General features: G+C 46.1%; 1 protein-coding gene across 1 annotated transcript in view; it reads left to right on the top strand.

Moving 5' to 3' along the window:
* Positions 1–15,254, top strand: part of LOC118378371 (CUB and sushi domain-containing protein 1-like) — a 926,375-nt gene that overhangs the window by 774,679 nt on the left and 136,442 nt on the right. The window contains 2 exon segments of the mRNA XM_052471760.1: positions 112–300; positions 1,642–1,815. Coding sequence (XP_052327720.1) covers positions 112–300; positions 1,642–1,815 — 363 coding nt within the window.

The following is a 15,254-nucleotide window of genomic DNA, read 5'->3' as shown; positions in this document are numbered from 1 at the left end:
GTGTGTGTGTGTGCTCCTGCTTGTAAACACACACACACACACACACACATCAGCTCTTCTTAAAGTGCTACTAATTTGACCCCTTCCCCTCTTCCTCCCTCTGTCCTCTAGTTGTGAACTGCACAGAGCCAGGTCACGTGGAGGACAGCGTCAGACAGGTGACATCTGAAGGCCCTGGTCGTTACAGCTTCCAGACCTCCGTGTCCTACCGCTGTAACCCTGGTTACTACCTACTGGGAACCAGCACTCTGTCCTGCCAGGGAGACGGCACCTGGGATAGAACACTGCCCAAGTGTCTGTGTGAGTACCAGATACACACACCATGGGATATTAACACACACACACACACACACACACACACACACCATGGGATATTATAACACACACACCATTAACACACACAGACCATGGGATATTAACACAGGCCAACCAGGTATATTTACTCGGCTTGTTCAAGAAGTACAGGCCAACCAGGTATATTTACTAGGTTTGTTCAGGAAGTACAGGCCAACCAGGTATATTTACTTGGCTTGTTCAGGAAGTACAGGCCAACCAGGTATATTTACTAGGCTTGTTCAGGAAGTACAGGCCAACCAGGTATATTTACTAGGCTTGTTCAGGAGGTACAGGCCAACCAGGTATATTTACTAGGCTTGTTCAGGAAGTACAGGCCAACCAGGTATATTTACTAGGCTTGTTCAGGAGGTACAGGCCAACCAGGTATATTTACTAGGCTTGTTCAGGAAGTACAGGCCAACCAGGTATATTTACTAGGCTTGTTCAGGAAGTACAGGCCAACCAGGTATATTTACTAGGCTTGTTCAGGAAGTACAGGCCAACCAGGTATATTTACTCGGCTTGTTCAGGAAGTACAGGCCAACCAGGTATATTTACTCAGCTTGTTCAGGAAGTACAGGCCAACCAGGTATATTTACTAGGCTTGTTCAGGAAGTACAGGCCAACCAGGTATATTTACTAGGCCTGTTCAGGAAGTACAGGCCAACCAGGTATATTTACTAGGTCTGTTCGGGAAGTACAGGCCAACCAGGTATATTTACTAGGCTTGTTCAGGAAGTACAGGCCAACCAGATATATTTACTCGGCTTGTTCATGAAGTACAGGCCAACCAGGTATATTTACTGGGCTTGTTCAGGAAGTACAGGCCAACCATGTATATTTACTGGGCTTGTTCAGGAAGTACAGGCCAACCAGGTATATTTACTAGGCTTGTTCAGGAAGTACAGGCCAACCAGGTATATTTACTAGGCTTGCTCAGGAAGTACAGGCCAACCAGGTATATTTACTAGGCTTGTTCGGGAAGTACAGGCCAACCATGTATATTTACTGGGCTTGTTCAGGAAGTACAGGCCAACCAGGTGTATTTACTGGGCTTGTTCGGGAAGTACAGGCCAACCAGGTATATTTACTGGGCTTGTTCAGGAAGTACAGGCCAACCAGGTGTATTTACTCGGCTTGTTCAGGAAGTACAGGCCAACCAGGTATATTTACTCGGCTTGTTCAGGAAGTACAGGTTAGTACTGTAGCTATATCTCCAGTAAAATTAAACATGTAAAATTGGTCAGGTTCTTTCTATGCTTTGTTCTGATTGTTCCATTTCTATCCTCTCCTGTGATTGGTTAGTGGTGTTGTGCGACCGTCCCAGCATGCCCCCTTACGCCCAGATCTCCGGTGACCGTCGGACGGTGGGTTCGGTGATTCGGTTCAGCTGTATTGGACAGAGGACGGTGATCGGTAACACAACACGCACGTGTCAGCTGGGTGGACAGTGGAGCGGCTCGTTACCACACTGCTCTGGTACGGAACACACACACCCACCACACCCACACACCCACTACACACACACACACACTACACACACACACACACACACACACACACACACACACACACACACACACACACACACACACACACACACACACACACACACACACACACACACACACACACACACACACACACCACACCACACACACCACACACACACCACACACCACACAAACCACACCACACCACACACCACACCACACACACCACATACACCACACCACACACCACACACACACAGTATGGGAGGCTGAAGTGTCTAGAATGGGAGCTGATCTGTGAGTAGTTACAGTAGCTCTGATAGTAATACATGAATATAGTAGAGGATAGATCACAGTGCTCCTCTTGGGAATCTGAGGTCTTCATTTACCTTGACAGCCCTTTTGAAGTCTGGACTTTGATCTTGTGGTAAAACACATGAATAAAGAGCCTATAAAACGTCTTGTTAGAGACGTGAGCTCAGTGCAGGGTTAGTGACAGAGTTCTCTGTGGTCCTCAGAGCTGTCTACCTGAGGAGATGTGTGGGCCTCAGAGCTGTCTATATGAGATGTGTGGGCCTCAGAGCTGTCTATATGAGATGTGTGGTCCTCAGAGCTGTCTATATGAGATGTGTGGTCCTCAGAGCTGTCTATATGAGATGTGTGGTCCTCAGAGCTGTCTATATGAGGAGATGTGTGGGCCTCAGAGCTGTCTATATGAGATGTGTGGTCCTCAGAGCTGTCTATATGAGATGTGTGGTCCTCAGAGCTGTCTATATGAGATGTGTGGTCCTCAGAGCTGTCTATGAGGAGATGTGTGGGCCTCAGAGCTGTCTATATGAGGAGATGTGTGGTCCTCAGAGCTGTCTATATGAGATGTGTGGTCCTCAGAGCTGTCTATGAGGAGATGTGTGGGCCTCAGATGAGGAGATGTGTGGTCCTCAGAGCTGTCTATATGAGATGTGTGGGCCTCAGAGCTGTCTATATGAGATGTGTGGTCCTCAGAGCTGTCTATATGAGGAGATGTGTGGGCCTCAGAGCTGTCTATATGAGATGTGTGGTCCTCAGAGCTGTCTATATGAGGAGATGTGTGGTCCTCAGAGCTGTCTATATGAGATGTGTGGTCCTCAGAGCTGTCTATATGAGATGTGTGGGCCTCAGAGCTGTCTATATGAGATGTGTGGGCCTCAGAGCTGTCTATATGAGGAGATGTATGGACCTCAGAGCTGTCTATATGAGATGTGTGGTCCTCAGAGCTGTCTATATGAGATGTGTCGGCCTCAGAGCTGTCTATATGAGATGTGTGGTCCTCAGAGCTGTCTATATGAGATGTGTCGGCCTCAGAGCTGTCTATATGAGATGTGTCGGCCTCAGAGCTGTCTATATGAGGAGATGTGTGGTCCTCAGAGCTGTCTATATGAGGAGATGTGTGGGCCTCAGAGCTGTCTATATGAGGAGATGTGTGGTCCTCAGAGCTGTCTATATGAGATGTGTGGTCCTCAGAGCTGTCTATATGAGATGTGTGGGCCTAAGAGCTGTCTATATGAGGAGATGTGTGGGCCTCAGAGCTGTCTCTCTGAGGAGATGTGTGGTCCTCAGAGCTGTCTATATGAGATGTGTGGTCCTCAGAGCTGTCTATATGAGGAGATGTGTGGGCCTCAGAGCTGTCTATATGAGGAGATGTGTGGGCCTCAGAGCTGTCTATATGAGGAGATGTGTGGTCCTCAGAGCTGTCTATATGAGATGTGTGGGCCTCAGAGCTGTCTATATGAGATGTGTGGGCCTCAGAGCTGTCTATATGAGGAGATGTGTGGGCCTCAGAGCTGTCTATATGAGATGTGTGGTCCTCAGAGCTGTCTATATGAGGAGATGTGTGGGCCTCAGAGCTGTCTATATGAGATGTGTGGTCCTCAGAGCTGTCTATATGAGGAGATGTGTGGTCCTCAGAGCTGTCTATATGAGATGTGTGGGCCTCAGAGCTGTCTATATGAGGAGATGTGTGGGCCTCAGAGCTGTCTATATGAGGAGATGTGTGGGCCTCAGAGCTGTCTATATGAGATGTGTGGTCCTCAGAGCTGTCTCTCTGAGGAGATGTGTGGTCCTCAGAGCTGTCTATATGAGGAGATGTGTGGTCCTCAGAGCTGTCTATAGGAGATGTGTGGACCTCAGAGCTGTCTATATGAGATGTGTGGTACTCAGAGCTGTCTATATGAGGAGATGTGTGGTCCTCAGAGCTGTCTATATGAGGAGATGTGTGGTCCTCAGAGCTGTCTATATGAGATGTGTGGTCCTCAGAGCTGTCTATAGGAGATGTGTGGACCTCAGAGCTGTCTATAGGAGATGTGTGGTACTCAGAGCTGTCTATATGAGGAGATGTGTGGTCCTCAGAGCTGTCTCTCTGAGGAGATGTGTGGTCCTCAGAGCTGTCTATATGAGGAGATGTGTGGTCCTCAGAGCTGTCTATATGAGGAGATGTGTGGTCCTCAGAGCTGTCTATATGAGATGTGTGGTCCTCAGAGCTGTCTATATGAGGAGATGTGTGGTCCTCAGAGCTGTCTATATGAGGAGATGTGTGGTCCTCAGAGCTGTCTATATGAGGAGATGTGTGGTCCTCAGAGCTGTCTATATGAGGAGATGTGTGGGCCTCAGAGCTGTCTATATGAGGAGATGTGTGGTCCTCAGAGCTGTCTATATGAGGAGATGTGTGGGCCTCAGAGCTGTCTATATGAGGAGATGTGTGGGCCTCAGAGCTGTCTATATGAGATGTGTGGTCCTCAGAGCTGTCTATATGAGATGTGTGGGCCTCAGAGCTGTCTATATGAGGAGATGTGTGGGCCTCAGAGCTGTCTATATGAGGAGATGTGTGGTCCTCAGAGCTGTCTATATGAGGAGATGTGTGGGCCTCAGAGCTGTCTATATGAGGAGATGTGTGGTCCTCAGAGCTGTCTATATGAGATGTGTGGGCCTCAGAGCTGTCTATATGAGGAGATGTGTGGTCCTCAGAGCTGTCTATATGAGGAGATGTGTGGTCCTCAGAGCTGTCTATATGAGATGTGTGGTCCTCAGAGCTGTCTATATGAGGAGATGTGTGGTCCTCAGAGCTGTCTATAGGAGATGTGTGGTCCTCAGAGCTGTCTATATGAGGAGATGTGTGGTCCTCAGAGCTGTCTATATGAGGAGATGTGTGGTCCTCAGAGCTGTCTATATGAGGAGATGTGTGGTCCTCAGAGCTGTCTATATGAGGAGATGTGTGGTCCTCAGAGCTGTCTATATGAGATGTGTGGTCCTCAGAGCTGTCTATATGAGGAGATGTGTGGTCCTCAGAGCTGTCTATATGAGATGTGTGGTCCTCAGAGCTGTCTATATGAGGAGATGTGTGGTCCTCAGAGCTGTCTATATGAGATGTGTGGTCCTCAGAGCTGTCTATATGAGGAGATGTGTGGGCCTCAGAGCTGTCTATATGAGGAGATGTGTGGTCCTCAGAGCTGTCTATATGAGGAGATGTGTGGGCCTCAGAGCTGTCTATATGAGATGTGTGGTCCTCAGAGCTGTCTATATGAGATGTGTGGTCCTCAGAGCTGTCTATATGAGGAGATGTGTGGTCCTCAGAGCTGTCTATATGAGATGTGTGGTCCTCAGAGCTGTCTATATGAGATGTGTGGTCCTCATAGCTGTCTATATGAGGAGATGTGTGGTCCTCAGAGCTGTCTATATGAGGAGATGTGTGGTCCTCAGAGCTGTCTATATGAGATGTGTGGTCCTCAGAGCTGTCTATATGAGATGTGTGGTCCTCAGAGCTGTCTATATGAGATGTGTGGTCCTCAGAGCTGTCTATATGAGGAGATGTGTGGTCCTCAGAGCTGTCTATATGAGGAGATGTGTGGTCCTCAGAGCTGTCTATATGAGATGTGTGGTCCTCAGAGCTGTCTATATGAGGAGATGTGTGGTCCTCAGAGCTGTCTATATGAGATGTGTGGTCCTCAGAGCTGTCTATATGAGGAGATGTGTGGTCCTCAGAGCTGTCTATATGAGGAGATGTGTGGTCCTCAGAGCTGTCTATATGAGGAGATGTGTGGTCCTCAGAGCTGTCTATATGAGGAGATGTGTGGGCCTCAGAGCTGTCTATATGAGGAGATGTGTGGTCCTCAGAGCTGTCTATATGAGATGTGTGGTCCTCAGAGCTGTCTATATGAGGAGATGTGTGGGCCTCAGAGCTGTCTATATGAGATGTGTGGTCCTCAGAGCTGTCTATATGAGATGTGTGGGCCTCAGAGCTGTCTATATGAGGAGATGTGTGGGCCTCAGAGCTGTCTATATGAGGAGATGTGTGGGCCTCAGAGCTGTCTATATGAGATGTGTGGGCCTCAGAGCTGTCTATATGAGGAGATGTGTGGGCCTCAGAGCTGTCTATATGAGATGTGTGGGCCTCAGAGCTGTCTATATGAGGAGATGTGTGGGCCTCAGAGCTGTCTATATGAGATGTGTGGTCCTCAGAGCTGTCTATATGAGATGTGTGGTCCTCAGAGCTGTCTATATGAGGAGATGTGTGGTACTCAGAGCTGTCTATAGGAGATGTGTGGTCCTCAGAGCTGTCTATATGAGATGTGTGGTCCTCAGAGCTGTCTATATGAGGAGATGTGTGGTCCTCAGAGCTGTCTATATGAGGAGATGTGTGGGCCTCAGAGCTGTCTATATGAGGAGATGTGTGGTCCTCAGAGCTGTCTATATGAGATGTGTGGTCCTCAGAGCTGTCTATATGAGGAGATGTGTGGTCCTCAGAGCTGTCTATATGAGATGTGTGGTCCTCAGAGCTGTCTATATGAGGAGATGTGTGGTCCTCAGAGCTGTCTATATGAGGAGATGTGTGGTCCTCAGAGCTGTCTATATGAGGAGATGTGTGGGCCTCAGAGCTGTCTATATGAGGAGATGTGTGGTCCTCAGAGCTGTCTATATGAGGAGATGTGTGGGCCTCAGAGCTGTCTATATGAGATGTGTGGTCCTCAGAGCTGTCTATATGAGATGTGTGGTCCTCAGAGCTGTCTATATGAGATGTGTGGTCCTCAGAGCTGTCTATATGAGGAGATGTGTGGGCCTCAGAGCTGTCTATATGAGGAGATGTGTGGTCCTCAGAGCTGTCTATATGAGGAGATGTGTGGTCCTCAGAGCTGTCTATATGAGATGTGTGGTCCTCAGAGCTGTCTATATGAGGAGATGTGTGGTCCTCAGAGCTGTCTATATGAGATGTGTGGTCCTCAGAGCTGTCTATATGAGATGTGTGGTCCTCAGAGCTGTCTATATGAGATGTGTGGTCCTCAGAGCTGTCTATATGAGATGTGTGGTCCTCAGAGCTGTCTATATGAGATGTGTGGTCCTCAGAGCTGTCTATATGAGGAGATGTCTCACACACAAACGTTAGAAAGCATTGTTCTTTTTCATGAAGACATTTCCCCTGTCCCTTTGCCTTCCTCTCCAGTGAAATCCTGACAGTTTTATGTCGTTGATATAATTCATATCCTGTCTTCTTGGACCATAAAACATATATTCTTCTTTTAAACCCCACCTCTTTCTGAGGTAAACACACACACACACACACACACACACACACACACACACACACACACACACACACACACACACACACACACACACACACACACACACACACACACACACACACACACACACACACACCTCTTTCTGAGGTAAAAACCACTAAATTCCTATTGACTTGGGGACTGGGAAACAGGACAACACAATGAAGTATATAGAGGACATAAATGCTGTTTAATCTGGTTGAACCTTGCATTGGGCTAAATCAGGGTCACACAGGGTGTTTCTGGGTATTCTTAAAATGTTTTACTTTGAAACTAAAGTATCCAAATCACACACATGGCTATGGTCTTAAACAAAGAAGACACCTGTACCATGTCAGACATAGACCACCACCTGTACCATGTCAGATATAGACCACCTGTACTATGTCAGATATAGACCACCTGTACCATGTCAGATATAGACCACCACCTGTACCATGTCAGATATAGACCACCACCTGTACCATGTCAGATATAGACCACCTGTACTATGTCAGATATAGACCACCACCTGTACCATGTCAGATATAGACCACCACCTGTACCATGTCAGATATAGACCACCTGTACCATGTCAGATATAGACCACCTGTACCATGTCAGATATAGACCACCTGTACCATGTCAGATATAGACCACCACCTGTACCATGTCAGATATAGACCACCTGTACCATGTCAGATATAGACCACCTGTACCATGTCAGATATAGACCACCTGTACCACGTCAGATATAGACCACCTGTATCATGTCAGATATAGACCACCTGTACCATGTCAGATATAGACCACCACCTGTACCATGTCAGATATAGACCACCTGTACTATGTCAGATATAGACCACCACCTGTACCATGTCATATATACACCACCTGTACCACGTCAGATATAGACCACCTGTACCATGTCAGATATAGACCACCTGTACCATGTCAGATATAGACCACCACCTGTACCATGGCAGATATAGACCACCACCTGTACCATGTCAGATATAGCCCACCACCTGTACCATGGCAGATATAGACCACCACCTGTACCATGTCAGATATAGACCACCTGTACAATGTCAGATATAGACCACCTGTACCATGTCATATATAGACCACCTGTACCATGTCAGATATAGATCACCTGTACCATGTCAGATATAGACCACCTGTACCATGTCAGATATAGACCACCTGTACTATGTCAGATATAGACCACCTGTACCATGTCAGATATAGACCACCACCTGTACCATGTCAGATATAGACCACCACCTGTACCATGGCAGATATAGACCACCACCTGTACCATGTCAGATATAGACCACCACCTGTACCATGTCAGATATAGACCACCTGTACCATGTCATATATAGACCACCTGTACCATGTCAGATATAGATCACCTGTACCATGTCAGATATAGATCACCTGTACCATGTCAGATATAGACCACCTGTACTATGTCAGATATAGATCACCTGTACCATGTCAGATATAGACCACCTGTACCATGTCAGATATAGATCACCTGTACCATGTCAGATATAGACCACCTGTACCATGTCAGATATAGACCACCTGTACTATGTCAGATATAGACCACCTGTACCATGTCAGATATAGACCACCACCTGTACCATGTCAGATATAGACCACCACCTGTACCATGGCAGATATAGACCACCACCTGTACCATGTCAGATATAGACCACCACCTGTACCATGTCAGATATAGACCACCTGTACCATGTCAGATATAGACCACCTGTACCATGTCAGATATAGACCACCTGTACCATGTCATATATAGACCACCTGTACCATGTCAGATATAGACCACCACCTGTAGACCAGGTCAAATAGCACCATATTCCCTATAGACCAGGTCAAATGGCACCATATTCCCTATAGACCAGGTCAAATAGCACCATATTCCCTATAAACCAGGTCAAATAGCACCATATTCCCTATAGACCAGGTCAAATGGCACCATATTCCCTATAGACCAGGTCAAATAGCACCATATTCCCTATAGACCAGGTCAAATGGCACCATATTCCCTATAGACCAGGTCAAATGGCACCATATTCCCTATAGACCAGGTCAAATGGCACCATATTCCCTATAGACCAGGTCAAATGGCACCATATTCCCTATAGACCAGGTCAAATGGCACCATATTCCCTATAGACCAGGTCAAATAGCACCATATTCCCTATAGACCAGGTCAAATGGCACCATATTCCCTATAGACCAGGTCAAATAGCACCATATTCCCTATAGACCAGGTCAAATGGCACCATATTCCCTATAGACCAGGTCAAATAGCACCATATTCCCTATAGACCAGGCAAAATGGCACCATATTCCCTATAGACCAGGTCAAATGGCACCATATTCCCTATAGACCAGGTCAAATGGCACCATATTCCCTATAGACCAGGTCAAATAGCACCATATTCCCTATAGACCAGGTCAAATGGCACCATATTCCCTATAGACCAGGTCAAATAGCACCATATTCCCTATAGACCAGGTCAAATGGCACCATATTCCCTATAGACCAGGTCAAATAGCACCATATTCCCTATAGACCAGGTCAAATGGCACCATATTCCCTATAGACCAGGTCAAATTGCACCATATTCCCTATAGACCAGGTCAAATAGCACCATATTCCCTATAAACCAGGTCAAATTGCACCATATTCCCTATAGACCAGGTCAAATGGCACCATATTCCCTATAGACCAGGTCAAATGGCACCATATTCCCTATAGACCAGGTCAAATGGCACCATATTCCCTATAGACCAGGTCAAATATCACCATATTCCCTATAGACCAGGTCAAATGGCACCATATTCCCTATAGACCAGGTCAAATAGCACCATATTCCCTATAGACCAGGTCAAATAGCACCATATTCCCTATAGACCAGGTCAAATGGCACCATATTCCCTATAGACCAGATCAAATGGCACCATATTCCCTATAGACCAGGTCAAATGGCACCATATTCCCTATAGACCAGGTCAAATAGCACCATATTCCCTATAGACCAGGTTAAATAGCACCATATTCCCTATAGACCAGGTCAAATGGCACCTATTCCCTAGACCAGGTCAAATGGCACCCTATTCCCTATAGACCAGGTCAAATAGCACCATATTCCCTATAGACCAGGTCAAATGGCACCATATTCCCTATAGACCAGATCAAATGGCACCATATTCCCTATAGACCAGGTCAAATGGCACCCTATTCCCTATAGACCAGGTCAAATAGCACCATATTCCCTATAGACCAGGTCAAATAGCACCATATTCCCTATAGACCAGGTCAAATGGCACCCTATTCCCTAGACCAGGTCAAATGGCACCCTATTCCCTATAGACCAGGTCAAATGGCACCCTATTCCCTATAGACCAGGTCAAATGGCACCCTATTCCCTATAGACCAGGTCAAATAGCACCATATTCCCTATAGACCAGGTCAAATAGCACCATATTCCCTATAGACCAGGTCAAATAGCACCATATTCCCTATAGACCAGGTCAAATGGCACCATATTCCTAGACCAGGTCAAATGACACATATTCCCTATAGACCAGGTCAAATGGCACCCTATTCCCTATAGACCAGGTCAAATGGCACCCTATTCCCTATAGACCAGGTCAAATAGCACCATATTCCTAAACCAGGTCAAATAGCACCATATTCCCTATAGACCAGGTCAAATGGCACCCTATTCCCTATAGACCAGGTCAAATGGAACCCTATTCCCTATAGACCAGGTCAAATGGCACCCTATTCCCTATAGACCAGGTCAAATAGCACCATATTCCCTATAGACCAGGTCAAATAGCACCATATTCCTAGACCAGGTCAAATAGCACCATATTCCCTATAGACCAGGTCAAATATCACCATATTCCCTATAGACCAGGTCAAATGGCACCATATTCCCTATAGACCAGGTCAAATGGCACCCTATTCCCTATAGACCAGGTCAAATGGCACCATATTCCCTATAGACCAGGTCAAATGGCACCATATTCCCTATAGACCAGGTCAAATAGCACCATATTCCCTATAGACCAGGTCAAATGGCACCATATTCCCTATAGACCAGGTCAAATAGCACCCTATTCCTTATAGACCAGGTCAAATGGCACCCTATTCCCTAGACCAGGTCAAATAGCACCCTATTCCCTATAGACCAGGTCAAATGGCACCATATTCCCTATAGACCAGGTCAAATAGCACCATATTCCCTATAGACCAGGTCAAATGGCACCATATTCCCTATAGACCAGGTCAAATAGCACCATATTCCCTATAGACCAGGTCAAATAGCACCATATTCCCTATAGACCAGGTCAAATGGCACCATATTCCCTATAGACCAGGTCAAATAGCACCATATTCCCTATAAACCAGGTCAAATAGCACCATATTCCCTATAGACCAGGTCAAATGGCACCATATTCCCTATAGACCAGGTCAAATAGCACCATATTCCCTATAGACCAGGTCAAATGGCACCATATTCCCTATAGACCAGGTCAAATGGCACCATATTCCCTATAGACCAGGTCAAATGGCACCATATTCCCTATAGACCAGGTCAAATGGCACCATATTCCCTATAGACCAGGTCAAATGGCACCATATTCCCTATAGACCAGGTCAAATAGCACCATATTCCCTATAGACCAGGTCAAATGGCACCATATTCCCTATAGACCAGGTCAAATGGCACCATATTCCCTATAGACCAGGTCAAATGGCACCATATTCCCTATAGACCAGGTCAAATTGCACCATATTCCCTATAGACCAGGTCAAATAGCACCATATTCCCTATAAACCAGGTCAAATTGCACCATATTCCCTATAGACCAGGTCAAATGGCACCATATTCCCTATAGACCAGGTCAAATGGCACCATATTCCCTATAGACCAGGTCAAATGGCACCATATTCCCTATAGACCAGGTCAAATAGCACCATATTCCCTATAGACCAGGTCAAATGGCACCATATTCCCTATAGACCAGGTCAAATAGCACCATATTCCCTATAGACCAGGTCAAATAGCACCATATTCCCTATAGACCAGGTCAAATGGCACCATATTCCCTATAGACCAGATCAAATGGCACCATATTCCCTATAGACCAGGTCAAATGGCACCCTATTCCCTATAGACCAGGTCAAATAGCACCATATTCCCTATAGACCAGGTCAAATGGCACCCTATTCCCTAGACCAGGTCAAATGGCACCCTATTCCCTATAGACCAGGTCAAATAGCACCATATTCCCTATAGACCAGGTCAAATAGCACCATATTCCCTATAGACCAGGTCAAATGGCACCCTATTCCCTAGACCAGGTCAAATGGCACCCTATTCCCTAGACCAGGTCAAATAGCACCATATTCCTAGACCAGGTCAAATGACACATATTCCCTATAGACCAGGTCAAATGGCACCCTATTCCCTATAGACCAGGTCAAATGGCACCCTATTCCCTATAGACCAGGTCAAATGGCACCCTATTCCCTATAGACCAGGTCAAATGGCACCCTATTCCCTATAGACCAGGTCAAATGGAACCCTATTCCCTATAGACCAGGTCAAATGGCACCCTATTCCCTATAGACCAGGTCAAATAGCACCATATTCCCTATAGACCAGGTCAAATAGCACCATATTCCCTATAGACCAGGTCAAATAGCACCATATTCCCTATAGACCAGGTCAAATAGCACCATATTCCCTATAGACCAGGTCAAATGGCACCATATTCCCTATAGACCAGGTCAAATGGCACCATATTCCCTATAGACCAGGTCAAATGGCACCATATTCCCTATAGACCAGGTCAAATGGCACCATATTCCCTATAGACCAGGTCAAATAGCACCATATTCCCTATAGACCAGGTCAAATAGCACCATATTCCCTATAGACCAGGTCAAATAGCACCATATTCCCTATAGACCAGGTCAAATGGCACGATATTCCCTATAGACCAGGTCAAATGGCACAATATTCCCTATAGACCAGGTCAAATAGCACCATATTCCCCATAGACCAGGTCAAATAGCACCATATTCCCTATAGACCAGGTCAAATGGCACCATATTCCCTATAGACCAGGTCAAATGGCACCATATTCCCTATAGACCAGGTCAAATGGCACCATATTCCCTATAGACCAGGTCAAATAGCACCATATTCCCTATAGACCAGGTCAAATGGCACCATATTCCCTATAGACCAGGTCAAATAGCACCATATTCCCTATAGACCAGGTCAAATAGCACCATATTCCCTATAGACCAGGTCAAATGGCACCATATTCCCTATAGACCAGATCAAATGGCACCATATTCCCTATAGACCAGGTCAAATGGCACCCTATTCCCTATAGACCAGGTCAAATAGCACCATATTCCCTATAGACCAGGTCAAATGGCACCCTATTCCCTAGACCAGGTCAAATGGCACCCTATTCCCTATAGACCAGGTCAAATAGCACCATATTCCCTATAGACCAGGTCAAATAGCACCATATTCCCTATAGACCAGGTCAAATGGCACCCTATTCCCTAGACCAGGTCAAATGGCACCCTATTCCCTAGACCAGGTCAAATAGCACCATATTCCTAGACCAGGTCAAATGACACATATTCCCTATAGACCAGGTCAAATGGCACCCTATTCCCTATAGACCAGGTCAAATGGCACCCTATTCCCTATAGACCAGGTCAAATGGCACCCTATTCCCTATAGACCAGGTCAAATGGCACCCTATTCCCTATAGACCAGGTCAAATGGAACCCTATTCCCTATAGACCAGGTCAAATGGCACCCTATTCCCTATAGACCAGGTCAAATAGCACCATATTCCCTATAGACCAGGTCAAATAGCACCATATTCCCTATAGACCAGGTCAAATAGCACCATATTCCCTATAGACCAGGTCAAATAGCACCATATTCCCTATAGACCAGGTCAAATGGCACCATATTCCCTATAGACCAGGTCAAATGGCACCATATTCCCTATAGACCAGGTCAAATGGCACCATATTCCCTATAGACCAGGTCAAATGGCACCATATTCCCTATAGACCAGGTCAAATAGCACCATATTCCCTATAGACCAGGTCAAATGGCACCATATTCCCTATAGACCAGGTCAAATAGCACCATATTCCCTATAGACCAGGTCAAATGGCACCATATTCCCTATAGACCAGGTCAAATGGCACAATATTCCCTATAGACCAGGTCAAATAGCACCATATTCCCCATAGACCAGGTCAAATAGCACCATATTCCCTATAGACCAGGTCAAATGGCACCATATTCCCTATAGACCAGGTCAAATAGCACCATATTCCCTATAAACCAGGTCAAATAGCACCATATTCCCTATAGACCAGGTCAAATGGCACCATATTCCCTATAGACCAGGTCAAATGGCACCATATTCCCTATAGACCAGGTCAAATGGCACCATATTCCCTATAGACCAGGTCAAATAGCACCATATTCCCTATAGACCAGGTCAAATGGCACCATATTCCCTATAGACCAGGTCAAATAGCACCAAATTCCCTGTAGACCAGGTCAAATGGCACCATATTCCCTATAGACCAGGTCAAATGGCACCATATTCCCTATAGACCAGGTCAAATAGCACCATATTCCCTATAGACCAGGTCAAATGGCACCCTATTCCCTAGACCAGGTCAAATGGCACCCTATTCCCTAGACCAGGTCAAATAGCACCATATTCCTAGACCAGGTCAAATGACACATAT

Source organism: Oncorhynchus keta, chromosome 19 (assembly GCF_023373465.1).
Source record: "Oncorhynchus keta strain PuntledgeMale-10-30-2019 chromosome 19, Oket_V2, whole genome shotgun sequence".
Lineage (NCBI taxonomy): Eukaryota > Metazoa > Chordata > Actinopteri > Salmoniformes > Salmonidae > Oncorhynchus > Oncorhynchus keta.
The sequence above is the reverse complement of the archived record's forward strand: the minus strand, read 5'-3'. Positions and strand labels throughout refer to the sequence as shown.